Below are 27,445 nucleotides of genomic sequence, written 5' to 3'. Positions count from 1 at the left end.
CTACTTACCAAACTCTTACTTATATGTCCAACAAGTTCCTTGTGCATGCCAATGGCCACACCTCAGCAAACCTCATTGGCTTGCGAGCTATACTAGGTATGGGTAGCACACAGAGAGATTTTCTGTGATGGCGTTTGCTTTCCTCCCCTGTCAATGCATGAAGACTGGAAACTTCCAAAATGGACTGTTCAACAGATGAAACAATGACTTCAACATCATACTTCCCAAAAATTAAAATTTCATGTGGCTAATGGCTTTTTTGAAGAAAAAGACTTCTCATTTTTATACCAAATTTGGTGCTTGTATCATCAACGGAACGATTCTGGCACTTATCTTCGGCACAATGGCACTGTGTACTGGACATTGGCATCGGTTTTGTGTTAACACTGCACCATGTGCTGCTTTCCAGCGGGTGGAAAATTGGGCCCAGAGTAACTTTTCTGTATCAGCAGTTATTATTTCCATAGATCCCCCAAAAAGAATATTGAAGGCAACACGCTGCATTCAGTGGACATGAAAAAGGGTTCAATGTGACAAATTATTCACTTGCAGAATGAATTAGTAGAGCACAAACAAAAGAGATCTCATGTTGTGCTGTTATGCTCTGTAATTAAGATCAGCAGAGTGCATCACAATAAGCGCAACATAAATGCTGAAATAAGTGCTGCACCTTCTGTGTGTGAAGAAAAATTAGCCCACAATGAAATGTTTCTTGTCCTGGTGAGAAATAATTTGCTTTTGTTTACTTTTCAGTAGTGCAGCTGAACCTCATCAAATGACTTCTGCTGAGTCAAAGCCATCATCATCAAACCCATAATAAAGAAAAGAAGAAGACTGACATGAATAATTTTCAAGCACTCACCAGCTTTTGAATAGATGAACAGGTTTCTCTTATTTTGTCTTCAGGTCAAGTGATGTGCTGGATAAAAAATAGACCTAGAACATCAGCTTAGGCAGAAACAGGAAAATCACCATAATTGGAGTTTACAAGTGACTTCTGCAATCACAGGGGTACATCAGCACCGTCTCCGCCACAAAATCTGGAGCTGATGAAGATGACGATGATGAATAATGAATGAAACCTACTTTACTGTCATGTTTCATGAATTCCCACCGTGCTTTTGTTCTCACTCCTTTTCTTTGACCATCTCTCTGTCTCTCTTTCCCTTGCACGCTCTCTGCAGGGTGAAGAAGATTTCGGTGACTGATGGTGAAGATGATGATGATGGGAAGAAGGACTGGTTCTCCATACCTGTGCCCCCCTTGTCTGGCACCACACTACACATGACGGGGCTTTCTTCTGCCACCGATTACCGGTTCAGCATCCTGTCTCACAATAAAGTGGGCACTGGACCTTTCAGTCAAATCGCCACCACAAGAACGCTGGGTCAGTACACTGCAGAATTTATCCAATACTTTCACATGCAATTTTTTTCTCAAATGTTTATAAATTAGGATTGTTCTCAAAAGCATGTCAGTGATATTCCATCATTGTGCTGTGGTTTTGTTTTAACCAAGGCAGGATTTCAAAAATGGTCAAACCAAAGTTACTCTCAGTATTCAGGTGACTTGTCATCATGGAGATGATGGTAGGCCGGTCACAACCTGCGTATGTGGCACACTCCCTTTGTAGGTCGCTCAGTTTGTAGTAATTCCAAGCAGCTGAGGTCTTCGTCGTGTTGTCTTTCTTTGGTCAATGTGAACTCAAGAGTGATGAGTGACATCAGCTTCGCTGCTATGAGTGCCGGGGATTTCAGATGACGGAGTTAAAATGAGATTATCGCTGTTTTTTTCCCCCACATTTTTACTGAGAAATTACAATATATAAATACATTAGGCCTACTAGCATATGCTGACTAAATGCATTTTGTAGCTGACCTTTATTAATAGCATTTATTTTAAAAGAAAGAATGAGTATCCTAGTAAAATTAAAAACCAACTACAGTCTTAACAAATTTACTCCTTCATACCAAGAGAAGAAACTCATCAGGAAAGCCACCTGTTCAAGTGATTAATTAGAAGGGAAATCTTTGTTGGCTCTTAATGTCACCCAGCAGTCCTCTGTGCTTTGTACTATCATTTTAGACATGATATTGTAATAAAGTAGATGATTGATAGCAAAAGGAGTCATAATAAATCATAAAAATGTAATCACACCGTGGAAGGATTATATCTGCCTGCCTGGTGTATTGTGGAAGTCCCCGAGGAGGACCCAAAGTTTTAGTTTCAAATTAATCACGACTGTAACAATGATACACCCTAACTTTTCAATAACCTTCATGGATATACAGGTGGATGAATGTGTGGGTGAATGCGTGAATGACTAGTTTTAATGGATATATTGTGGTTGAGACCCTCAGAATATACAGAGCCAGGACTTCACTTTCTACTGGTTCACAAACACTGCTCACGAGGAAATGAAAATATAATCTAAAACTCGACCAGCATTTGCCAAAGTGAAAACTTCCAGTTGGGCTTGTGAAGACCCTGTCACACCTTGATGATTTAGCCAACGTATAAATCCAATAAATTAAGGGTAAGTTTTTTAAGTTAAGAGCACGTTGAAACACGCTGAAGCTCGCTGATGTATGTCCTAAAAGCTGAGTTCCTCAAACATTTTTGGGCATGCTGAAAATTTTCAACGTTTCATTCACACACGGAAATAATATAAAGTCTGACGTGTTTGTTTCAGTCCAATTCACCGTCATGAACGGACATGAATCCACATAAAGCTCCTGATTTTTCAAAATGATGTCTGAACATACTTTAATTAGTGGCTGGAAATGTAGCATTTTAAAGCAAGTCCCTCTGTGATTTTTCTGCTCCAGGTGCATTTTTCATGCCGGTGTCGTGCGCTCTGATCACACAGAAGTGCTGTGATGATTTAAACTTTTAAAGCATCGTTGATGTGATCATCAGACAACCTGATCGATCAGAGTAACTCTTTAAAGCATCGTTGCTGTCAATGTGATCACCAGACGACCTCAACTCAACTTAACCTTAATTTCTAATGCATGTTTAAAATGACAGCTGTCGACCAAAGTGCTGTACATAATTAAAAAATGGGCACCAAGTTACTCCCAATTGTAAATAAATGAATTAATAATTACAGTAAAATTACAACAGGCAATAAAACAGATAAAAGACATAGTAAAATAAAGAGTAAAAAGTAGTAGGTAATAATTTAATTTGATTTAATTTTATTTTATTTACATAGCACCAAATCACAATAAAGCTGCCTCAGGTGCAATGAATAAATAAGGTCTAACCTTACCAACTGCTAGAGAAAGCACACAGGCAACAGTGGTAAAAACCTCCTCTGATGATATTGAGGAAGAGACCTCCAGTACTGATCTGCTTATCAAATTTAAAATGGCTGTCAGAAATCGCCCCAACGTTCTTCACACAGGAGTGAATGTTGGAACTCAGGGGACCCAGGACATCAGCAATGCAGCTGTGGAAGTGCTCCCCCCAAACAGGATAACCTCCGTTTTGGATTTATTAAAATTTAATAGGTTAGCACTCATCCCATATTTGACCTCACTCAATCCAATAATGGCTGCATCGGGTCATTGCCTAATGACCTTAGTGGCAGGTAAATTTGGACATCATCGGCAAAGCACTGGAAGATATTTGGTATTTTCGAAAGATACCGCTGAGAGGCAACATGTACAAAAGGAAAAGAATCAGACCTCAAATGGAGCCTTGAGGGGACTGAACCAGGTGAGAGCAGAGCCTGTAATGCCCACACACTGCTCGAGATGACGCAGCAGAATCACGTGGTCCACTGTGTCAAAGGCAGCTGACAAGTCAAAGCATCAGGATGGCAGGACTACCTGAGTCAGCAGCTAAAATCAAATCATTAAAAACTCTCAGTAGGGCTGTTTCGATGCTATGTCTGGGTTTGAAGCCAGACTGAAACTTTTCATAAATGTCATGCTGGGCTAAAAATGACTGCAACTGGATGTAGACCACACTCTCCAACACCATAGATAAAAAGTGCAGTTGAGATATAGGCCTAAAATTAGAAAGGATGGAAGGATTGCCATTTTTCTCTTTAATTAAAGGTTTCACCACAGCATGTTTAAAAGCTAAAGGCACACAGCCAGAGGTAACACTGGTGTTAACCAGCAACAAAGTAGTGGCTCCCACTGAATCAAAAAAGACTCTAAGGAGAGGAGGAGGAATGATCTCTTAAGAACAATTTGTAGGACGCAGATGATTGATTACGTTAGAAAGTTGGGAGAAGGGCAAAGGCTTGAACTGATCGAGGGCAGGATACCATAGAGAAAAATCAGAGTCTGTGATGGGCCTAACACCTGAATGAGCTGGTCTAAGGGCAGACACTTTTATGATTAAAAAAAATTGTTACAGAGTGTAGGTGTTGGCACAAGAGGGGAGACATCACTGGGATTAATAAGAAAGTTCGAGACATTGAACAGGACCTGAGGCTTATGGCAATTATTTCTGACTAAAGTAGAGAAACAGGTTGCTTTGGCAGCTTTCTGATAAGCAAACATACAGCCTTGAAGAATTTGTTGAGATACAATGAGACGATCTTTTTTCCATTTTCTTTCAGCGCATTTACATGCGCATCTGAGTGCGCGCGTTGACTCGTTAAACCATGGCTGTTTGCGTGGTTTAGAGTGCCTTGACCTAAGAGGAGTGACACGGACCAAGATCTCCGTGCATGCGGGGTTAAAGACAGACAAAATATCATCGGCACTGAGACCTCATTTTCCATGAAGTGTGCACAAAAAAGAATCATTAAAAACAATATTAAATATATAAAAAAAAAAAAAATTATTATTATGTTTGACCTCTGTGTGGAGGGGTCGAGGCTACACGACACTGTACATGTGCTTGATGATGTGTATGTCAACATCTACATGCTCCGCTTGCCAACCAAAAGGCTGGAAATACAAGCCAAACCAGACTTAACCGTTCCAGCCCGTACCATACCAACCTAGACTGCTTGGTGAAAACGGGGCCGCAAAATTGCCATGGTGTGGCAGCTGCATAACTTATTCCACGTAGCCAGCGTATTTGGCAAATTTTTCATAAGTCACCATACACTGGCTAAATCGTCAAGGCCTATTAGATAATTGATCAAATCAAGGCTTGAGTCTCCCAGCAACAAGTGAAGTCAAAGGAAATTGGTATAAAAGTAGTATAAAAGTAACATTTTCTCCAAGTTTCATAAACACTGACTCACAGCGAGACAGAGGTAATTAGAAACCCACAAACATCCCAGAGCTATCAGGTGTACTACTCAGGTTGTGGATTCAGGATATTAAATTTCCACAAAAGCATGTGGTTTAAATGTGTGGCAGAAACCAAACTGGTAATGATGATGCCCTCGACTGAGCAGACGCCTGCTGGAAGGCGACATTTACTAAATAGCTCACACCTGTTAATTAGGGATATCCCAATTAAGCATTTTGAGCATCTGCCAATGCAATTTAAGTACAGTTTATTTTTACTGTGTTGCACAAAAGAGTGCAAATCACAGTGAAGCAATTTGGCAGTTACATAATATCACCATTCTTAAAGGGCATATCTCACTTCAATTAACACAATCTTTTAAAAAAATTACTTCCAACTTTTTAACTTGTGTGAGTCCTGATGTAGCTGATAAAAATAAAATTAGCCTTACAGTGTCTGAAAAATGCACACGGATTCAGAGCCATATTATACATAAAAGTGACATAATTTCAGGTGCTGCCTGAAGGTTTCTCCATCTGTCTCCATTTCATGACTTTCACCAGGACACACAGTCAGTCTGGGCTTTTTTTTGTCTTCAAATGTAATATGGGTTTAATATGGCTTTAATGTGGTTTTCAAATCAAATTCTTGTATTTTATGATAAACAAATGTCCGCCTCACCTCTTTGTAAGGGCCCGGTCACACAGCACACGGCGATAGCTGAATGAAGGAAAAAAGTCACAAATTGTCAAGAAAAGGTGGACAAATGATCCTGCACTTTTCTCATCCCTGAAAAACCTGCATATCAAGAGCGCATAAAGGAATGAAACAAAACTGAAACTAGCAAAAGAAAAATGAAGCGAACGCCGGCCTTGGCGCTTTAAAGAAAATCAAAATGAAACATTAATGATAACGTGACTTGACAGCAGGTATGAGGCCGAGCGAAGCCAGCCCTGTGCTCAAGTCTGCAGCCAGCTTGTGATGTCCACAGCACCTGCAGGTGCGGGATCTGGTTATCTTGACAACAGATTTATCTTCACAACAACGTGTGCGCACATACACATTCCAGCCACAAATGGCTGGAACGTGCGTAAATAGTTAAGGTAGTTGATAAAATGTCCTTGCCTCTATTGTTTCTGTATGGCAATGTTGCTCTTTGTCCCACACATGGACGAGTCACATTCAGCTCGTCTGAGATTTTGTTATTGATCCGTTCAGATATTGTCAACATTTGTACAAGACATCAGACTTGGGAGGTTGGACGACAATCAAACTGTACGCTGACGGGAATAACTACGGGAACTACGCAAACAATGAGGACTGTCAAGACAGAAAGCAAACCGGAATATAGACGAATTGAGGTTGTCCTCGGGATTCGTTCACATTTTTCAACAGTTTGACAATTCTGCCGAAGCGCCAGGTACAGGAACGCAACTGGACGACGGTTAAACGATGTCTCAGAAAGTCGACGTCAGTCCAGTTTTCTTGTTTCGTTTTAGCTTTGGTGTCCTTCGTTAGTGTCGTGTGACCGGGGCTTAACCCACAGTGTATTCACAAAAACAACATTGCTTATGTCTCAATAAAACTGAATAATAATGACTGCATACCGTCAAGTCTGATTTCACGACTGCTGTATTCACACACAGAGCCATGTAGAATTATTGTTTCACTGTAAGATGCTGTCTTTTGTCCACAGAAAAACAATTCCCTGCATCAGCCTCCTTCTCCAGATTTGCACTGACACCAGGGCTCCCAGTAGCGCTTAGCTTAGCCATCAGTTAACTCAGCTTGGCCAATAACACAAACACTGGAGCTGGTCCACATCATGGCTGTCCTGTTAAGAGTGGCCACTTGCCATCGCCTTTCAGTCGGATTCCGTGATCACAGCTAGACTGGCCGGTGTCGCCACAGGTAGCATCTTAGCTTAGCATGGTGCGACGCCGCAGAGCAATCCACAAACATGGCCGGTTCCACGCTTTCGGGGGAGGAAATACACTTTGTTAAGAATTTTCTCCTGGCCACACGAAACGAAAGGATACAATCCATGGTTATATCCATCATGTTTTGAAGACCATTCTCACGTTGTTCTGGGCTTCACTTGTCCTGTTTGTATGAGACATACTATAAAAAAACAAAAACAAAACCTCACTGTCCTCCTCACAATATTATCTTGAAAATCCGTAAATGCAAAAAAACACTAGTCATTCTGACTACATCCTGGCAAAATATATGTTTTAACCATTTTGACATATTAACTGTCAAAGTCCAAAATAAACACTGATTTCACACTGTAAAAAATTATGTTTTCCCCCATTCGTTTTAGGAGCATGACCTGAGATGATCTGACCAAAATTCATATTCCTCACAGCTTGAGGTTTCTGAGCATTTATCAGGGGCAGGTGAAATCATGCTAATTTACCCATGTTTGTAACTTAATTTCTCTGGGTATATAGTACCAAAAATAAAATGAAATACATCAATATTTTTATAATTCTTTATTTATAATAGTCAGCTCATTTGACATTTTATTCATGACTGATGCTCACTTAAATGGTTTCCAACAGTGATTACACAAAGCTGTTGCTGCTTTGTTTTCTTTGTAGTAGCCAACCAAACCTACTGTTATTCAACTCCGCTACCATTTCTGACAAGGAAATAACTTGATGAAAATATATATGTTGTATATGTATGTGCATATATATACTATATATACTACATATATACGAAAATCCCCACTGCAGGAGATTGGTATGTGTGTTCCTCAAGCTTGGATCCTCTACCAGAGGCCTGGGGTTTTCGGGGTTTGGCGCAGTATCTTAGCTGTTCCTAGGACTGCACTCTTGTAGACAGAGCCCTCTGATGTTGTGACTGGAATCTGTTGGAGCCACTCTTCAAATTTGGGGGTTACAGCTCCTAGTGCTCCTATTACTACTGGGGCCACTTTGGACTTTACCTTCCACATCTGCTCCAGTTGCTCCTTCAGCCCTTGGTAGGTCTCGATTTTCTCATGCTCATTCTTTCTGATGTTGCTGTCATTTGAGATTGCCACATTGGTCACAACTGTGGTTTTCTTTCCCTTGTCAACTACCACTGTATCTTCTTGGTTGGCCAGCAGCTACTTGTCAGTCTGGAATTTGAAGTCCCACAGGCTCTCAGCACTGTCGTTCTCAAGCACCTTTGGTGAGGTCTTCCATCGAGACTTGGGAACTTGTAAACCATATGCGGCACAGATGTTCCTGAACACGATTCCCGATACTTAGTTGTGCCTCTCAGTGTACGCTGTCCCAGTTTGCATCTTGCATCCAGCTACTATGTGCTGGACTATCTCTGGGGCACATTTGCACAGCCTGCAATTTGGGTAATGGGGAGACTCCTGTCTGTATGGGTTTGATGCTTAGGGCTTGTTCTTGTGCTGCCATGATGAGAGCCTTCATGTTGTGCTTTAGGTCTGCTTTTGTAGCCACTGGTAATTCTTCTTGATGTTGTCCACTTCCTCTGTCTGTCAATGGTACATCCCACCCATGGAGGGCTTGATCTTCCATCTTCCATGATATTGCCTCCTCCTGTTCCATATCACTGTCTGTCTTCAGTGTATATATACATACATACATATATATATATATATATATATATATATATATATATATATATATATACAGTAGTGTTCAGAATAATAGTAGTGCTATGTGACTAAAAAGATTAAGCCAGATTTTGAGTATATTTCTTATTGTTACATGGGAAACAAGGTACCAGTAGATTCTCACAAATCCAACAAGACCAAGCATTCATAATATGCACACTCTTAAGGCTATGAAATTTGGCTATTAGTAAAAAAAAAGTAGAAAAGGGGGTGTTCACAATAATAGTAGCATCTGCTGTTGACGTGACAAACTCAAAACTATTATGTTCAAACTGCTTTTTTAGCAATCCTATGTATCACTAAACTAGTATTTAGTTGTATAACCACAGTTTTTCATGATTTCTTCACATCTGCGAGGCATTAATTTTGCTGGTTTGGAACCAAGATTTTGCTTGTTTACTAGTGTGCTTGGGATCATTGTCTTGTCAAAACACCCATTTCAAGGGCATGTCCTCTTCAGCATAAGGCAACATGACCTCTTCAAGTATTTTGACATATCCAAACTGATCCATGATACCTGGTATGTGATATATAGGCCCAACACCATAGTAGGAGAAACATGTCCGTATCATGATGCTTGCATCACCATGCTTCACTTTCTTCACTGTGAACTGTGGCTTGAATTCAGAGTTTGGGGGTCGTTTCACAAACTGTCTGCGGCCCTTGGACCCAAAAAGAACAATTTTACTCTCATCAGTCCACAAAATATTTCTCCATTTCTCTTTAGGCCAGTTGATGTGTTCTTTGGCAAATTGTAACCCATCCATCCATCCATTTTTTTCCGCTTTATCCAGAGTCGGGTCGCGGGGGCAGCAGCTCAAGCAAAGCTTGAGCAAATTGTAACCTCTTCTGCACATGTCTTTTATTTAACAGAGAGACTTTGCCGGGGATTCTTGCAAATAAATTAGCTTCACACAGATGTCTTCTGTCACAGCACTTACAGGTAACTCCAGACTGTCTTTGATCATCCTGGAGCTGATCAATGGGTGAGCCTTTGCCATTCTGGTTATTCTTCTATCCATTTTGATGGTTGTTTTCTGTTTTCTTCCATGTGTGTCTGGTTTTTTGTCCATTTTAAAGCATTGGAGCTCATTGTAGATGAATAGCCTGTAATTTTTTGCACCTGCGTATAAGTTTTCCCCTCTCCAATCAACTTTTCAATCAAACTACGCTGTTCTTCTAAACAGTGTCTTGAACGTCCCATTTTCCTCAGGCTTTCAAAGAGAAAAGCATGTTCAACAGGTGCTGGCTTCATCCTTAAATAGGGGACACCTGATTCACACCTGTTTGTTCCACAAAATTGATGAACTCACTGACTGAATGCCACACTACTATTATTGTGAACACCCCCTTTTCTACTTTTTTTTTTACTAGTAGCCCGATTTCATAGCCTTAAGAGTGTGCATATCATGATTGCTTGATCTTGTTGGACATGTGAAATCTACTGAATCTACTGGTGCCTTGTTTACCACGTAACAATAAGAAATGTACTCAAAACCTGGATTAATCTTTTTAGTCACATAGCACTACTATTATTCTGAACACTACTGTATGTATGTATGTATGTATACACACACACACGCACACACACACACACACACACACACACACACACACACACACACACACACACACACACACACACACACACACACACACACACACAGTGGGGCAAAAAAGTATTTAGTTAGTCCCTGATTGTGCAAGTTCTCCTACTTAGAAAGATGAGAGAGATCTGTAATTTTCAACATAGGTAGCAACACTTCAACTATGAGAGACAAAATCAGAAAAAAAAAATCCAGGAAATCACATTGTAGGATTTTTAAAGAATTTATTTGTAAATTATGGTGGAAAATAAGTATTTGGTCAATAATAAAAGTTCAACTCAATACCTTGTAACATAATCTTTGTTGGCAATGACAGAGGTCAAATGTTTCTTGTAAGTCTTCACTAGGTTTGTTCACACTGTAGCTGGTATTTAGGCCCATTCCTCCATGCAGATCTCCTCTCGAGCAGTGATGTTTTGGGGCTGTCGCTGGGCAACATGAACTTTCAACTCCCTCAACAAATTTTCTATGGGGTTGACGTCTGGAGACTGGCTTGGCCACTCCAGGGCCTTGAAATGCTTTTTACGGAGCCACGTTACCCGAGCAGTGTGTTTAGGATCATTGTCATGCTGGAAGACCCAGTCACATTGCATCTTGAATGCTCTCACTGATGGAAGGAGGTTTTGGCTTAAAATCTCACGATACATTGCAACGTTCATTCTTCCCTTAACACAGATCAGTCATCCTGTCCCCTTTGCAGAAAAACAGCCCCAAAGCATGATGTTTCCATCCCCATGCTTCACAGTAGATATGATGTTCTTGGGATGCAACTCAGCATTTGTCTTCCTCCAAACATGACGATTTGAGTTTTTACCAAAATGTTCTATTTTGGTTTCATCTGACCACATGATATTCTCCCAGTCCTCTTCTGGATCATCCATATGCTCTCTGGCAAACTTCAGACAGGACTGGACACGTACTGTCTTAAGCAAGGGGACACGCCTGGCACTGCAGGATTTGAGTCCCTCTGCGTAGTATGTAGCCTTTCTTACTTTGGTCCCAGCTCTCTGCAGGTCATTCATCAGGTCCCTACATATAGTTCTGGGATTTTTATTCACCGTTCTCATGATCATTTTGACCCCACAGGATGACATCTTGCGCGGAGCCCCAGATTAAGGGAGATTATCAATGGTCTTGTATGTTTTCTATTTCCTTACAATTGCTCCCACAGTTGATTTATTCACACCAACCTGCTTGACTATTGTAGAGTCACTCTTCCCAGCCTGGTGCACATCTACAATTTTCTTCCTGGTGTCCTTCGACAGCTCTTTGGTCTTGGCCATGGTTGAGTTTGGAGTCTGACTGTTTGAGGCTGTGGACAGGTGTCTTTTATAAGATAACGCGTTCAAACAGGTGCCATTAATACAGGTAACGAGTGGAGGACAGAAGATCTTCTTAAAGAAGAAGTTACAGGTCTGTGAGACCCAGAAATCATGCTTGTTTGTGGGTGACCAAATACTTATTTTCCACCATGGTTTACAATTAAATTCTTTAAAAATCTTACAATGTGATTTTCTGGATTTTTTTTTTTTTTTTTTGTCTCATTTTGTCTCTCATAGTTGAAGTGTACCTATGTTGAAAATTACAGACCTCTCATCTTTCTAAGTAGGAGAACTTGCACAATCAGGGACTAACTAAATACTTTTTTACCCCACTGTGTGTGTGTGTGTGTGTGTGTGTGTGTGTGTGTGTGTGTGTGTGTGTGTGTGTGTGTGTGTGTATATATATATATATATATATATATATATATATATATATATATACATATATATACAGTGGGGAAAATAAGTATTTGACCCCCTGTCAGTTTTGCAGGTGTTCCCACCTACAAAGAATGGAGAGGTCTGTAATTTGTATCGTAGATACACTTCAACTGTGAGAGACAGAATCTAAAAAAAAATCCAGAAAATCACATTGTATGATTTTTAAATAATTAATTTGCATTTTATTGCATAAAATAAGTATTTGATCCCCTACCAACCAGCAAGAATCCTGGCTCTCACAGACCTGTTAGTATTTCTTTAAGAAGCCCTCTTATTCTGGACTCTTTACCTGTATTAACTGCACCTGTTTGAACTTGTTATGTATAAAAGACACCTGTTCACACACTCAATCAATCACACCACCATAGCCAAGACCAAAGAGCTGTCTAAGGACACCAGGGACAAAACTGTAGACCTGCACAAGGCTGGGATGGACTACAGGACAACAGGCAAGCAGCTTGATAGAAGACAACAACTGTTATGATTATTTATTAGGAAGTGGAAGAAACACAAGATGACTGTCAATCTCCCTCGGTTTGGGATTCCATGTAAGATCTCACTTTGTGGGGTAAGAATGATTCTGAGAAAGCTCAGAACTACACAGGAGGACCTGGTCAATGACCTGAAGAGAGCTGGGACCACAGTCACAAAGATTACATTAGTAACACATGATGTTGTCATGGTTTAAAATCCTGCAGGGCAGCAAAGTCCCACTGCTCAAGCCAGCACATGTCTAGGCCCGTTTGAAATTCACCAGTGACCATCTGGATGATCCAGAGGAGGCATGGAAGAAGGTCATGTGGTCAGATGAGACCAGAATAGAGCTTTTTGGAATCAACTCCACTTACCATGTTTAGAGGATGAGAACAACCCCAAGAAAACCATCCCAACCGTGAAGCATGGGGGTGGAAACATCATACTCTAGGGGTGCTCTTCTGCAAAGGGGACAGGACGACTGCACCATATTGAAGGGAGGATGGATGGGGTCATGTATTGCAAGATTTTGGCAAACAACCTCCTTCCCTCAGTAAGAGCATTGAAGATGGGTCATGGCTGGGTCTTCCAGCATGATAATGACCCCAAACACACAGCCAGGGCAACTCCGTAAGAAGCATTTCAAGGTCCTGGAGTGGTCTGGCCAGTCTCCAGACCTGAAATCAAGAGAAAATCTTCGGAGAGAGCTGAAACTCCAAACCTGAAAGATTTGGAGAAGATCTGTATGGAGGAGTGGACCAAAATCCCTGTTGCAGTGTGTGAAAACTTGGTCAAGAACTACAGGAAATGTCTGACCTCTGTAATGGCAGACAAATGTTTCTCTACCAATTGTTAAGCTCTGCTTTTCTAGAGGGTCAAATACTTATTTTATGCAATAAAAAGCAAATTAATTATTTAAAAATCATACAATGTGATTTTCTGGATTTTTTTTTTTTAGATTCTGTCTCGACCTCTCCATTCTTTGTAGGTGGGAAAACCTGCAAAAGTGACAGGGGGTCAAATACTTATTTTTCCCACTGTATATATATACACTGCGCCTCACACCACATGACTGCTGGTGTAGACTCCACCCCCCTCTCCCTGTGACCCTTAACTGGAATAAGCAGCTATAGAAAATGGATGGATGGATGTGTATATATACGCACATTTTTGAGATGCACATAGTTTCCTCTTTGTGACTGTTTGAAAGTGTTTATCCCTGAAAATGACAGACAGAAAAGGCAGGGGGGAGTTCAAGGGACTGGTGGAGGTTACAAAGGGTATTGTATTTGATTTTCTTTCTCTTCTACCAGGCAGTTGTACCCATTGGCATAAAGATGGTCACAGCTAAAGCAATCTGGCATTTGACCTCAATGACCTTGACATTCACATAATTGACTGACCTCTGGTTAACCCTGCCAGGGTAAGTTCTGGAATCCACCTGTGTATGAGCCATATTTGGTCCAAATTGGGCTGTAAATCTAATTCCTTGACCTTGAAGCCAAAATAAATTCTTTAAGAGCAGTTGTGTAGTCAACCTTCATTGAAATACAGAGTTTGGTCAAAATTGGCAGAAGGACCTGGGAAGAGAAGGTGAAGAAACAGACAGGCAGACATGACTTTGGCTCCAAAAATTGAGCTTTAACAAGGTTCTCCTTGCTGGGCAACTCCAAAACCCACTTCCATAAGTGTGCTAAGTTTGGTGGACATTGGGGTGTCAAAAATCTAATTTAGTAAGGTTGGAACCTCAGTGACCTTGACCTTTGTCAAAACAAATTGCCTCACTGCCAACTGCTTACTCCAATGGGTCACGGGGGGCTAGAGCCTATCCCAGCAGACATACTGTAGGACGTAAGGCAGGGTACAGCCAGGACAGGACGCCAGTCTGTTGCAGGGCCACATATAGACAAACAAACACATTCACTAGGCGTGCCGGAAAAAATCGATTCACATCCGAATCGCGATTCTTATTTATTAAGGTTCTGAATCGATCCAAAATGTTCAAGAATCAATTTTTAAAAAGCATTTTTTTGCTTACTCGCTGCGTGTACTGTTTGTCAGACAACGGCCTCCGTACTGCAGCGTCCCCACTAGGGGAGGGTCCGGCGTGCTTCAGACAGTCGTGAGATGCAGCTTAGCATGGCAGGCGAAGAGCTAATTCAGCCAGCACTGTCTTTGCTGAAGGCAAATGTTTGGGCGCATTTTGGATTTTATTATTTGCTGCGTAAGAAGGAGCTTGACATGACTTATCCAGTGTTCAAAATCTGCAAAATGTCAAAGTCATGTACTTCGGAAACACTTCAAATCCTCAAGACCACATGCTACGGCATCACCCGGAGCTAAAAGAAGCGGAGCAGCGGTCTCTGCCGACTACTGCGCAACGCACACTCCATCACTTCACTAAACTGCCAGCCAACTCAGAACGAGAAAAGCAGATAAGTAAATTTACATCTTTAGAAACACTTGATTAACCTTGTAAAGCTGCATTTTCTTAAACATAAACATTTTTTAAGTAATATAACTATTTCTCGGAGCTCTTTCAATTGAAAATCAATTCTGAATGGAATTGTCACCTCAAGAATCGGAATCGAATTGAATCGTGAGTTGTTGTAAGATTCACATCCCTAACATTCACACCTGCATGCACACCTACGGACAGTTTTTTGTTTAAAGTTTCAAATCCACCTAACTTGCATGTCTTTGGATTTGTGAGGAAGCCGGAGCACCCGGAGGAAACCCACACAAACACGGGGAAAACATGTAAATTCCACACAGAAAGACCGCAGTTGGGAATCGATTCCATGACCTTCTGTGAGGTAACAGTGTTAATCACTAATCCATTGTGCTGGCCCTCTAAACAAACTGTTGAAGGGAAGTTCTGGGGTCAACTGTCATCTACAGATCAAGTTTGATGGAATTCATGACCTGGACTTGGGGGACAAGAGATACACGTTACAGATTATATTCTGACTTCTCTGTCACACTGCAGAAACCATGAATACCTGGGTTCGTAGCCCCTCTGTGTGTGTGTGAACTACTTCAGCCCCTTTTGAATCATACTTTTGCATTCACATAACACACGCTGCAATCTTTAACCAGAACCCACTGACTGAATTAATGTATTTTTTAATCTTTCTCATCAGATCCTCCTCCTCCGAGCAGCAAACTCAAACCTCCCGTGCTGCTGTCAGCTAATCGGAGCTCAGCAGGTGTGAGTCTGCAGTGGTCTCTTCCTGAAGCTCAGTGGCCTCCCGTCACAGGATTTGTGCTCCAAACCCGCACAGCACCAGGGGACTGGTTCACTTTGGTCGGAAACATCAGCGCCAACAGCAGCGAGATGATCGTTCCAGGTCTGCACAAGGTAACAAGCCCTTCTCCCTCCGTGACTAATCAGCTTCTTGTCGAGGGTTGTATTTTTTTTTATCTCATCCAACCTCTGAGGTTTGACTTTTGTACATCCTTATTTCTGAAGAAGAGGTGGCAGGCGTCAGTTTTCTGTCTTCTTTCAAATGATGGGCGCTGCCTTTTCTTCTTCCTGTCTATCTCATCTCTCTTCTCTATAGGCCTGCGTGAATTTAAATGAACTTCATTGCCATTGCAGGCACAGACTTGTGTTGACAAAGTGTGGTTTCATCCTGTGTGTGTGTGTGTGTGCGTGTGTCCCTTCTCTCTCAGGACTGTGTGTACGAGCTGCGAATGCTATCTTGTCGCGGGGACGTGCTGAGTGAGCCCGGTCCATCAGTCAATGTCTCGACCGTGGGTAGGTGTTGGAGAGCAACCTTGTTCCCACCCCGTCTTCCCCCTCTTTATTTATGTTCACCATCGTCCTCTGTCACCCGTCTCCCTCGTCAGTCCTCGACTCTGAGAATTAGACCAAAATTAGAGCAGGGCCCTGGGGAACGCTGCCCATTAGAAGCCTGATTGATAGAAATAGTTCCACTAATAACTGCTCAAAAGACTTGAAAAAAGAAAAGTACAAATGCTTTTGGTGATTCTTCCACGAGTGTGACATGAATGTTTCATTAGATACGGCCCAGAGATAAAAAAAAAAAGACCTAAAAGCCCCACTGGTGTTGCCGAGTTCTGTCACAGTAATCAGAGCCACAGATTATGTATATTGTTAACCGTCGCCGTGGTGATAATCGCAGCATGTCGTCTGTGCAAATGAAATGAAACAATCAACTTTATGAGTTGATGATGTGATCATCAGGGGTGTAGACGAAGATTAAATCCACTCCTCAACAAGAATCCCAAACAGGGCAACATATTGTATTCATGAGATTCTTTGTTTTATGATTTACATTAATTGTATTTGTATTAGTAAGAAATAAGATTTATACACTAACACTCATTAACCAAAACATATTAAAAGATGTCATTACGCATTTACAGCTGGATGAAATGAGATCTACATTGAAAAATTGGTTTTCTTTTGTTTTTATTAACTTCATATGTTATGATTATCTTATTATTTAGTCTCAGTTTTTGATGTTTGTTTATCAACTCTAGAGTTATGTTGTGGGTTTTTTATGTCCTACCAATGATTTAATTACCAGATAATTGGATGAGCCTGCTGCTGCTTTCAGCTGCTCCCTGTAGGGGGCCCCATAGCAGATCATCCATCTCCATCCATCCATTTTCTATACCTGTTTACTCCAATTAAGGGTCACGGGGCCTGGAGCCTACCCCAGCAGTCATTCGTTGTGAAGTGGGGTACACCCTGGACAGGACACCAGTCTGTCACAGGGTCACATACAGACACACCCCTACAGACAATTTAAAGTTTGCAGTTCACCTAACCTGCATCTCTTTGGATGCGGGATGAAACCGGATCACCCAGAGGGAACTCAGGCAAACACAGGGAGAACGTGCAAACTCCACATAGAAAGGCCACTGGTGGGAATCGATCCCATAACCTTTCTGCTGTGAGGTAATAGTGCTAACCACTAAGCCACCGTGCTGCCCTCGTCCATCTCCATCTTAGCCTGTCCTCTGTACCCACCATGTCCATAAATCTGGACCTCCTCTTTGATCTTCCCATCCTTCCCGGTGGCTCCATCTTCAGCATCTTTCTCCTGATTTAACTCACATTCATATACATCCCTAAACCATTTGTCTCACATCAACTGTTTATGATGGTTTTTCACAAGGATAATGCTAGTTACAACTTTTTATGGCAGGGTATTGAATATCAAGAACCACTGGAACAACACCACAAATTAAATGAAAATTAAAATGTGCACAGAAACCACATTAAAATAGGAAATTTGATGCAACAAATGAAATAATTATGCAATTTTTGTTTTATTTTATTTAATTTTTTTTTTTTTTTTTTGGTTGATGTCATATAAGACTAGAGTGCTTGGACAAATTCTATTGTATCTGCAGTCATCATAAATGTCCATCAGGTGGAGATATTGCTCCATTTCAAGAACCTTGAGGACAGGTTGGTGTGGGACATAATGATGAACCATCTGCTGGACAAATCTGGGGTTGTTAATGGGTTTAATCTTATTACATGCATGATGGAAATTAGGAACACGTGGTTAAATGTAGCTTGAAATTAGTTTTTTTTTTTTTCTTTTTTGTCAGATTGTTTCATTTTCAAATTCTAAGTTTGATGGACATCAAGGCCACTGCTGCTTGTTGTCATCTGAGCTATAATCAAAAATCTAACCTGTGTTGTTTTTTTCACATTTTCTTCCTTATATGACATATATTTACTAATGTGTCCCAGGGTTGGAGATGTATCCAGCCTCTTCCCGGCTCCTGGAGACTGTCCCAGAGCCATTCCTGACTGGCGTGCTGGGAGGGATCGGCTTCATGTGTTTGGCATTGGTTTTGCTGCTGGGGTCAGGTTGTGTCATCAGCCACAAGAGGGATCGGCGCCGGCGAAAAAAGCAGCAAGGTACGGTGCCCCTCATTCCGGAGACTCCAGAAACACTCACTTTGATGAACTGCATCATGAATATCATCATTTATTCAATAAAAACTTGAAGCCACTTTCAATCCGTGACATAAATCATAACCCAGCTGCATGGATTTGCCGCCGGTCTTGTCCCACGCTCATCCATTCAGTTGTAAAAGTTATCGATGCCATTTACATTACTTGCTAATTAGGGTAATTTCTCATTAGCGGCTGATAAATGTAAGTGTAATTAACTTTTTGGACAAGACTGCGGCCCTCAAGCCCTTTAATGGGCTTTTATTGGGGTTGATTATGTTTTTACTTCTTGGTCAATGTGGTTGTTTCCTCACGAGTCTGATACCATCTTCCCCATTTCCCTCCCTTTCAGATCTCCCTCCTGCCATCTATAAATGCTCCCCATCAGTGTAAGTACCCCTTTATCATTTCATTATGACACTGTACCTCCTATTGCCCTTTTCCCTGTGCTTCCTTCAGAAATGAAAATGTCAAACAAGCCGGCGCTGCACTTATGTTCTATTTCACATCTCCTGTTTTTTTTATATGTATTGGTTCTACTGCTGCTTCTCCACCCACTCCTTCACTCTCAATCTTATGTCCTCTTCCTCAGTTTCTCATCCTCTTCTACCTCTGGCTTTTCTTACAATTTTCTCCATTCTCTTTTCTTTTTGCTCTCAGAACATCTTCAGGCTCCAGGAGTCCAGACAGTGTGCTGAAAAAACGCCTTCTTCAAGCCAGCACTCTTTGTCCCACCAATTTGTCTACCACCACCACCACTTCCTCCTCCTCACAGACAGACGACTCCTCCTTCAGCCACAGTGACAACCAGCATCAACCAAAGCACCTCTTTTTAACCTACACTAAAGGCTGCCTCACGCGAACAACATCATCTCTGACGTCCCCTCCCATTGAGCTGATCTCTAGAGGTCCAGATGGGCGATTCACACTGCAGCCCTATGATGATGACACACTGAGTACTCAAAGCAGGAGGAGCCTAAAGGATGACCTCTGCCGACCTGCGAGTGTTCGGAGGTCTGTGTCACTGAGCTCAGAAGAAATAAAAGAACCACCATTTGTGCTTTCGGTAGATGTCCCACCGTGCAGTCCAGCAGAGGACCTCATCTGCACCGAGGCCAAGATCTTGTCACGATGTAGTCCTCATATCTTAGATCAGAAGGCAGGATATGATGACTTTCCTGATGTTAGTAGCCTGCGCTCAGATAGCAGCCAGATTTTAGCCGCCATCCCTCATGGAGATGGACACCTGTCTCCCACATGTCCAGTCGTCAAGAGCCTGGGTCAGCCATCGACCACTGCCAGCAGTCTGGTTCTCCAAATGGAGCACGAACGGGAGAGAGGAAACCTGAGCCGCTGCCTGAAATTGGCTCAGGAGAGGGAGATGCTTGAGAGGGAGCTCAGGAAATACACACTGGGAAGAAGCTCTACGAGAGAAACAGGGAGGGAGACGCCACACGTGGAGGTTGAGGAGAGGAAATGGAGAGAGGACGGTGACAGTCGATGCATCTGGAAACACAAGAGCAGTACCTTGCCACACGCGTACCCTCAGGGCAGTAAGGAGCGCTGCGGCCTGTCACAGAACTCTTTCTCTTCATCCTCGGTCCACTGGGACACCCGGCCTCTTGTCTCCCCTTTTACTCTGATCCCAGATCAGAGCGGTGTCAGTGCGGCTTCACCTCCCGCTACCTTGTGTTTTCAGTCTGGTAACCGCCATTGTGCCCCGTCGTTTACTTATCAGTCCCACCTCCAGTCTGTGGAGGCGGGCTCTTTTATTACAGACAGATTAACCCGCCCACGTTTGTACTCCAAGCACCAGAGAGATGAAAGGGGAGAGACAGAAGAAGTCTGTGATAATATACTGAACTCCCCGGTGTTGAAAACACAAATAGCGGATTTCTGCTCAGGATCATGGCCATGGAGCGATCCCAGTAATGACAGCCGTCCCACATCGTTCATCCATAGCAATAAAAACACTGAAAGATCAAATTCTACTCTCAAAGCAACACCAGCGTCTGAACCCACTGATGGATACGGTGAGGACGTGTGTGTCGAGATGAGCGTGGATGAGCCAGACCTCCAGGTGTGCGCAATGCGGCCTGCAAAGCTAATGCTGCACCACAGAATCGCCTCTCACTTGCAAGGAGAACACCAGCTGACACAAAACGGTCTGCATGTTCAACGAAGCTTTTCCTGCCGCGGTCCTGCTTCTCCACAGCCGTCACAGCTGTGGAAAACCGGCAGCTCCAAAAGGGGGGACACAAAGCGACGCAGTCAAAGTTTGGACTCGAGGAGACAGAAGCAGGGCAACCTCCTGACCCGTGACCCATGGATCAACTCTGTTGAGCAGGAGAACTGCTCCGCCACGTTACCTAATCGTGCACGCTCTCATGCTGTTGACAGGAAGTTTTCAAGTTCTCAGGGTGGCCTACAGTCTCCTCTGCATGTAGAGCAGTCAACCGTGACCCCTCCGTTACATCCTGCTGCAGACCCGTCGTCTCTAAGGAAGGGTCCAACAGCACTTGCATCAAATCATAGCCGCCTTCCCACTTTGAGACCGGGAGAGACCCGTCCAGGTTCATCTATCAGGAAGCTCTAAGGGCCACGACACCTGTAGAGACCATGAAGGAGTCCTCCAGGTGTTTGCCCTCTCATGATGATGGCAAAAACAGGGCAGTGGACGTGGAGACAAGGGTCTATGATGGAGTGCTGGAGTCTGGGAGCAGTTACAGCAGTTACGCCAGCAGCGGCAGAGGAAGCATGGAACCTGCTAATGGATGTCTGTCCCTGTGCCGGCCTTCGCCGACTCTCACCATCTCACCTGAGGCACTGGAGCAGAGCCACACAGAGGACACAGAAATTCACAGAGTGGAACCCAAACACAGGTATTGTACTGCTGTGAGAACAAAATGCAGCCACTTGCATTCATGTTAAAAGAGGGTCCTCTTGTAGCAAACTGGCTTTCAAGGATAATTTGAGCACAAAAATCTGGCATACGCTGTATAAAATGTATTCAACCTTTTGGAATGTATCGTTTTGTCAGTTTTTATTGAAGCACCTTTCAGTTTTTTTTCAAACAAACTCAATTGATGAGGCCTAAAAATGTTAACGGCATGCTGGAGGCTGATCAGCAACGTTTTTCCTTCCTAAAACCTTCATTTTGATACTAAAATATTGAGTGACAGCACAAGAAGATTACTCAGTGAGGCCGCTTATGTTAACTATGAACATCTTCAAATCATCAGATTAGAGACACTGTGCAGACATTGTGTTGTCCATGGAACTGACCAGTCAATTTTACAGCTAAATTGGTCAGTTTGCAAGAAAACTTGTGAGCTCTCTGAAGTCTACTAGACAAAGATTTTGAGGTCTAATAAGGCCCAACTTGAAGCTTTTTTATTTTTGCCTTCACATTAAAGACAGTATTTAGTTTAATGACAACACAGCACACCATAAATACACTATCATGATTATCAATCACTGTGGTGGCAGCAGCATGCTGTGATCAGGGGTGAGTCCAGAAATTTGGGGGGGGGGGGGGGGGGGGGGGATTGGACAATCTTGATTGGACAATCCACTGAGCAGATTCCACTCATTCATGAAATGCCAATGTAATATTGCATTCTGATACAGCGTACTGATATTAAAAATTGTTATACTTGTAGTAACCAACTCTTTCCATTAGATTATCAAACTTAAAAACTTTCTCGTTTTATTATTTATTTGTTTTTTAACTTTCTCTTTTTTCTTCTTCCATTTTTTTCTTTGCATCTTTTCTTTTTTGTGGCTCTTGGGGGGGGGAATACATGCAGCAACCAGGACCAGTTCGCAGAAATCCTAAAAAAAGGGGAAAATTTGTTTTCTATAAAAACAACCAGCGTAAGCATGAAGCTGAACCTAAACATGAACAGATTATAAAACAGTTTAACACTCTGGAATTGCCTGGAGTCCAGATATCAGTCCAGCTGGGAATTATATCTGAACTTGAGAAACAGCTGTAGTCTGATAGTTCCAGCAGAACCCCAAAGAACGTCAACAGTTTGCAAAGAATCACAAACACCTGCAGGATGGAGATGTGCAAAACTGATAAAGATCCACCAAACGTGCATGCCTCAGTGGTGACTCCAGATGCAATCATGATGGCTTTCATATTCTTAATTATCAGTTTTATTTCTCATCAGTTCAGCCAGAAATATTAAACACTTTGGAAGAATTAAAAAAAAAAAAAAGGGAAACGACAGTGTGCACAAGGGGTGAATGCTTTTCTATGCAGCTTCACTTCAAGTTGAGCATTTTTTGAATGTGATATTTTCGAGAGCATTAATTCAAGTGGTTCATGTTTTTGAGAAGCTCTTAGTTTTCAAAGTGCTATGAAGTGCAGATCTGCAGTGATGATGCATTATTTGAACAACATGCAATTAAAACTTTGAATGGGAGACTGCATAAAGTGGCACATGTGATAACCCAGGGGATTAGAGACGTCGACACTCTCCTCTGCTTTAGGTTCGGAGTCCGTCATTACTGTGTAAGTGAAAAATGTAATCTTTATATTTAATAAAATAAAATGCGTCGTTAAGAGCAAAAAGAAACATTAGCGTGCAGCTTAGGAAGCAGAGCTGATGAAAAAGTGTTTTCTACACTAATGACTGCGTGTATTTAATGAAATATCAGTTTCTCTCTTTCGTGGTGATGTTTTCTCTCTCTCTCTCTCTCTCTCTCTCTCTCTCTCTCTCCTCTCTCTCTCTCTCTCTCTCTCTCTCTCTCTCTCCCCCCCCCCCAGGAGAAAGGCCTCCGTTGATGAGAATTATGAGTGGGATGCTGCAGATATCTGCCTGCAGTCCAGAGACCTTAATGGTGAGAATATTCTTAGTAACACACAGTTCTTCATTTAGACTGAAACTGTGGAGGGAAAAAATAAAAAAAGCTGTTGCGGAGGTTTGTTTGGTCAGTTTCCCACCTGTATGAGAGAATAGTTTTAGATCAGTCCCTCAGGAGGGATTTGGCTCATGTCTTCCCTCTAGTGGAGAAAACCTTTTGCGAGTTGCAGTGTGTAATGATGCTCGTGATGTATGTAATGTGTGCATGAATTATGTCAGTAAAGGGACGTCTGAGTCCATCTTCACCTCACCCAACGGAGTGTGACGTGCTGGAACTGTGTTGACATTGAGAATTCTTGTCAAATTTTACATCTATAAAGTTAGGGCACTTGTGGATGAGGAGTTCAGGCATGCACCATGAAAGACATTTTGAGTCTCCTTCACTGACCCTTGTGCAAGGTGTGGACAAAGTTTCAAACTGTCACCTTCCAGCATATCTTTCTCTGAACATGAGAAGGAGGCTGCACTCTCTGTCAAGCACTGCATTCCAGAGCCAGCTACATGGCAACGAAAATAAGCTAGCATTAGTGACTGGGCTCTCCTACAATGTAATTGTGCTATTCAGTATTGTTCTGCCTCCTGTCTTACTGTATGGTTGTGGCAATTGGACTTAGCCAGTGACCTAAAGCCGCAACTTGTCGTCTTTGATACTCGGTTTCTACTAGGTATCTAAGGGGATCCTTGGGTACCACGAAAATTACTTTGTGGCAACTGAGCTGTTTCTTCTGGATTTTAGTTGGAGGATAGCTCTTCCACTGTGAGGGAACTTCAGCTGTAACATTTTGACCATGTGGTCCAACACACGGGTGACTCGGTGTCAAGGACCCCACCAACTGTAAAAGGCCAAGGACACACGCCCATTTACTGTATCACCCGTCTCTGATGGTTACCTTTGAGAGGTGGGCATGGATTGGTTGTCCGCCTTGGCAGCTGCTTCTCAGAGCCAGATGGGGTTCTGTCGTGTGTTGGATGTGGCTAAGCACGCTTGCTTCCAGACCTGAACCGAGGATTGTTCCACAAACTACATTGATCTGTTCTGGAACCATTTGGACTTTGATAGGGAACACAACTAGCTAAAGTGGATTTCTGTTTACGTTGTTTGCTTCCATCATGTCAAAGGTCAGCAGAAGCACAAAGTCTTGTGATTGGTCATCGATGCATATTTTTGCACTGGAGTTAACCAAATTTCAACTTGTCACCAGAAATTCATCAAAAGATGACATGCCCAAGGAAATCTTAGTCAATACATACTGTTGAATTCTGTCCATCTCAGTGAAAAATGTCTGTTAAAATGTGATGCAGAGCAGGAAAAGGAGCCCAGGAGCAACAGAAATGTAATAAAACATCTGTTTCACAAAGTCCGCAAACTCAGAAGATAATTTCACAACTTTCCTTTACCCACAGGCCTGCTTCCTTCGTTGGATCTACAGAAGACTGCGTTGTGCAGTAGCCTTCCCAGCATGCAATGCTCCACCAAGGCAGTGAAAAATTGCACTCGGCTCTCTCTACTCCCAGGGCTTCAAAGCTTCGGGGAGCCAGAAACCGACACCGTGCTGTTCTGACTGCTCCATCCGAGGGCTCGGCTCATCTGGTGTGTCCTTTCTCTCATAGAAACACATCAGAGAGAAACCAGCTTTTCTTGATCTGTTTTGCTTCTTTTTTTATACGAGGGGGAGAAAAAGGCTAGACAGAATATGAGGTTTTCAATATGGCGTCTGTCAAACTGAATTTGAAAAGTGATTTTTTTTGTGTGTGTGTAAGTTTTTTCCATCACACATAGGTTACACGTGCTGCGATTAAAAACAAAGTATTGCAGACATGCAGCAGCTTCGACCCATCGCTGTGGCAATGTAGATGTTTTTCTTTTAACATTATCCTGATAAAAGCTGTGATAAATGCTCGGCCACATTCTCTCATGTACTTAGACAAGCATTCATCACTCACAGACATCTCAACTATTATCAACTAATGGGTTTTAAAGTATGTGTGTATGTACAGACATTCGTAAAACAAAGAAAATACTATAAAAACTTTATTTTGATGCAATACAATAATTTCCTTCAGAAATTTTTTTCTAATTTTCTCTTCTAAAGTTATGAATTTTTAGGACATAAAAAAGGGTGAAACTAGACATATGGCTGTTCTCAGAACCTGAGGAAGGTCCCAATGTTTGTCCCACAAAAGGAAACAAGTGTCTTTTTCTCCTTCTCTAATTTTAGCTTTACTTTCAGTGGAGTCAAATCTTCAACGAGTGACGATTTTTATACTCATACTTTAACTCGGATTCACACCTGGAAACTGCTGTCCAGCTCACAGATCTCTAATTAGCAGCTCCACTGGAGCACCGTAACTATCCAACAGCCGGAACTCAGACATTCCCCCACAGGGCCTCGGTGATAATGTAGTTTCCTGTCATCATTTCACACACACACACACACACACGCAAAAACAAAATCTATAAAGATTTATAGCGTATTGTAATTATTGACCAAATAAGTAACAGAGTTGTAGAACTTGTGTGGTATGTAGACTGCGAGCTGATATTTTTATGTGTTCACGTAAGAAAATACTGTTTTTGATTCTAATTATTGATGGTGTCTCTGAGCCGTACATCCTGGTTGTATCTACAACAATCTGATTTAAATTTAATGTCAGCGCTGCATCCTTGTGGGTGTTTCCACACCAAGCATTGTTGGCTGTATATCCTCAAAATTAAATCAAATAAATGTGTGGCAACAAAGGAGATGCACGTTTGTGTGCGTGGAATACTGAACACGCTCGAGGTGTTCATGGTCCTGGAGTTTGGACTTGATCTCAAAATAGACCAATGAAACCCTCCGTGAATTAAATGTACATCTTCTAAACAAAGTGACAGTGTTTAAAACAGACGTCATGACAGTTGCATGAATCAATACATTGGTGACCAGAACTGATGAATAAGGGAAGAGAGAGATGATGATGATGCAGGTGATTTCATAGATGATCAGTGACTTCTAGTTGACAGGAAGAGCTCATTAGTAAAACCACCTGCTGAGGCGATTTTGTTGCAGTGAAAACCTGTTACCAAAATGTTGCCCATTCCTGATCTAAGATATCACCATCTGTGAAAGCCTCTGAAGCTCTCTTTGTCGGGTTTTTCAACTATAAGCTGTAACAGCTGGACCTTATACCCCAGAGCAGAGCACAACACTAATGTTTGGTAAAAACTGTTTATTCTGGGAGGCACAAACTGGAACAGGCTGAATGTATAGCAGAGGAAGCCCATACAGTAAAGTCGCTCCAGTGGAAACAAACCAGGAGGATGGTGGAGGACACAGGCGAGACTTTGGTCACACAGGGAAACTGTCCTTCAGACAAGTGTGTCCATGAGAGAAGCAGTAAGCAAGTAATCCAAATAAACAGGCAGAGAGTCAGGGCACAACTATCGAATATACCAGTACAGCACAACAGGAAACAGCAGGAAAAACTCTGTAAACGTAGAGAGACAGCAAAAGTTGGCAACTGCAGGTATAACACAAGGGAAGAAAGCATGCATGAGAGTTAGATAATCTGGTACTAAAGTGTTGGGATGTGGACAGTTAAATAGTGCACAAAACAGTCAGTGAGGAAGTAACTGCATCTGAAACCGGAAACCAAAATGACAGGACGTAAAGCTTCTGGAAATACACACAGAGCAGATTTAAAAATAATAGTCTGAGGAATAATTAACAGAGAGGAGAATTCACTAGCAGAGCATGAGGAAGTGGTAAGAAATATTATAACAGTTCTCAAAAAGAGCAGGAAATAGCCGGGATGTGAACTGTGACATAAGCTTTACTTCCCCCTAAATGATTTTACCTCTATCAAGAAGGTTTCTTTTTTATTCACATGGTTTGTTTTTGTTCCATTACATGTATTCTGAAATGTATAACCTGATTTTTACTACACTTCAGTTATGA

General features: G+C 42.1%; 1 protein-coding gene and 1 long non-coding RNA gene across 2 annotated transcripts in view; one reads left to right on the top strand and one right to left on the bottom strand.

The window, feature by feature from the left end:
• The window catches only part of igsf9a (immunoglobulin superfamily, member 9a), a 221,456-nt gene extending 195,908 nt beyond the window's left edge, over positions 1-25,548 (top strand). The window contains exons 14-21 of the mRNA XM_034191993.1: positions 1,185-1,387; positions 15,833-16,050; positions 16,365-16,449; positions 18,427-18,597; positions 18,986-19,022; positions 19,294-21,515; positions 23,411-23,484; positions 24,912-25,548. Coding sequence (XP_034047884.1) covers positions 1,185-1,387; positions 15,833-16,050; positions 16,365-16,449; positions 18,427-18,597; positions 18,986-19,022; positions 19,294-21,229 — 2,650 coding nt within the window. The 3' untranslated portion in view covers positions 21,230-21,515; positions 23,411-23,484; positions 24,912-25,548. The remainder of the gene's footprint in view (positions 1-1,184; positions 1,388-15,832; positions 16,051-16,364; positions 16,450-18,426; positions 18,598-18,985; positions 19,023-19,293; positions 21,516-23,410; positions 23,485-24,911) is intronic.
• LOC117529261 lies at positions 157-25,461 on the bottom strand. The gene is made up of 5 exons (XR_004565964.1): positions 25,452-25,461; positions 15,857-15,862; positions 7,367-7,374; positions 5,374-5,375; positions 157-333 (listed from the first exon to the last, which is right to left on the bottom strand). It is a non-coding gene; the product is annotated as an uncharacterized LOC117529261 (long non-coding RNA).
• Positions 25,549-27,445: the final 1,897 nt, after the last annotated feature.

The sequence above is a fragment of the Thalassophryne amazonica genome, chromosome 17 (assembly GCF_902500255.1).
Source record: "Thalassophryne amazonica chromosome 17, fThaAma1.1, whole genome shotgun sequence".
Lineage (NCBI taxonomy): Eukaryota > Metazoa > Chordata > Actinopteri > Batrachoidiformes > Batrachoididae > Thalassophryne > Thalassophryne amazonica.
The sequence above is the reverse complement of the archived record's forward strand: the minus strand, read 5'-3'. Positions and strand labels throughout refer to the sequence as shown.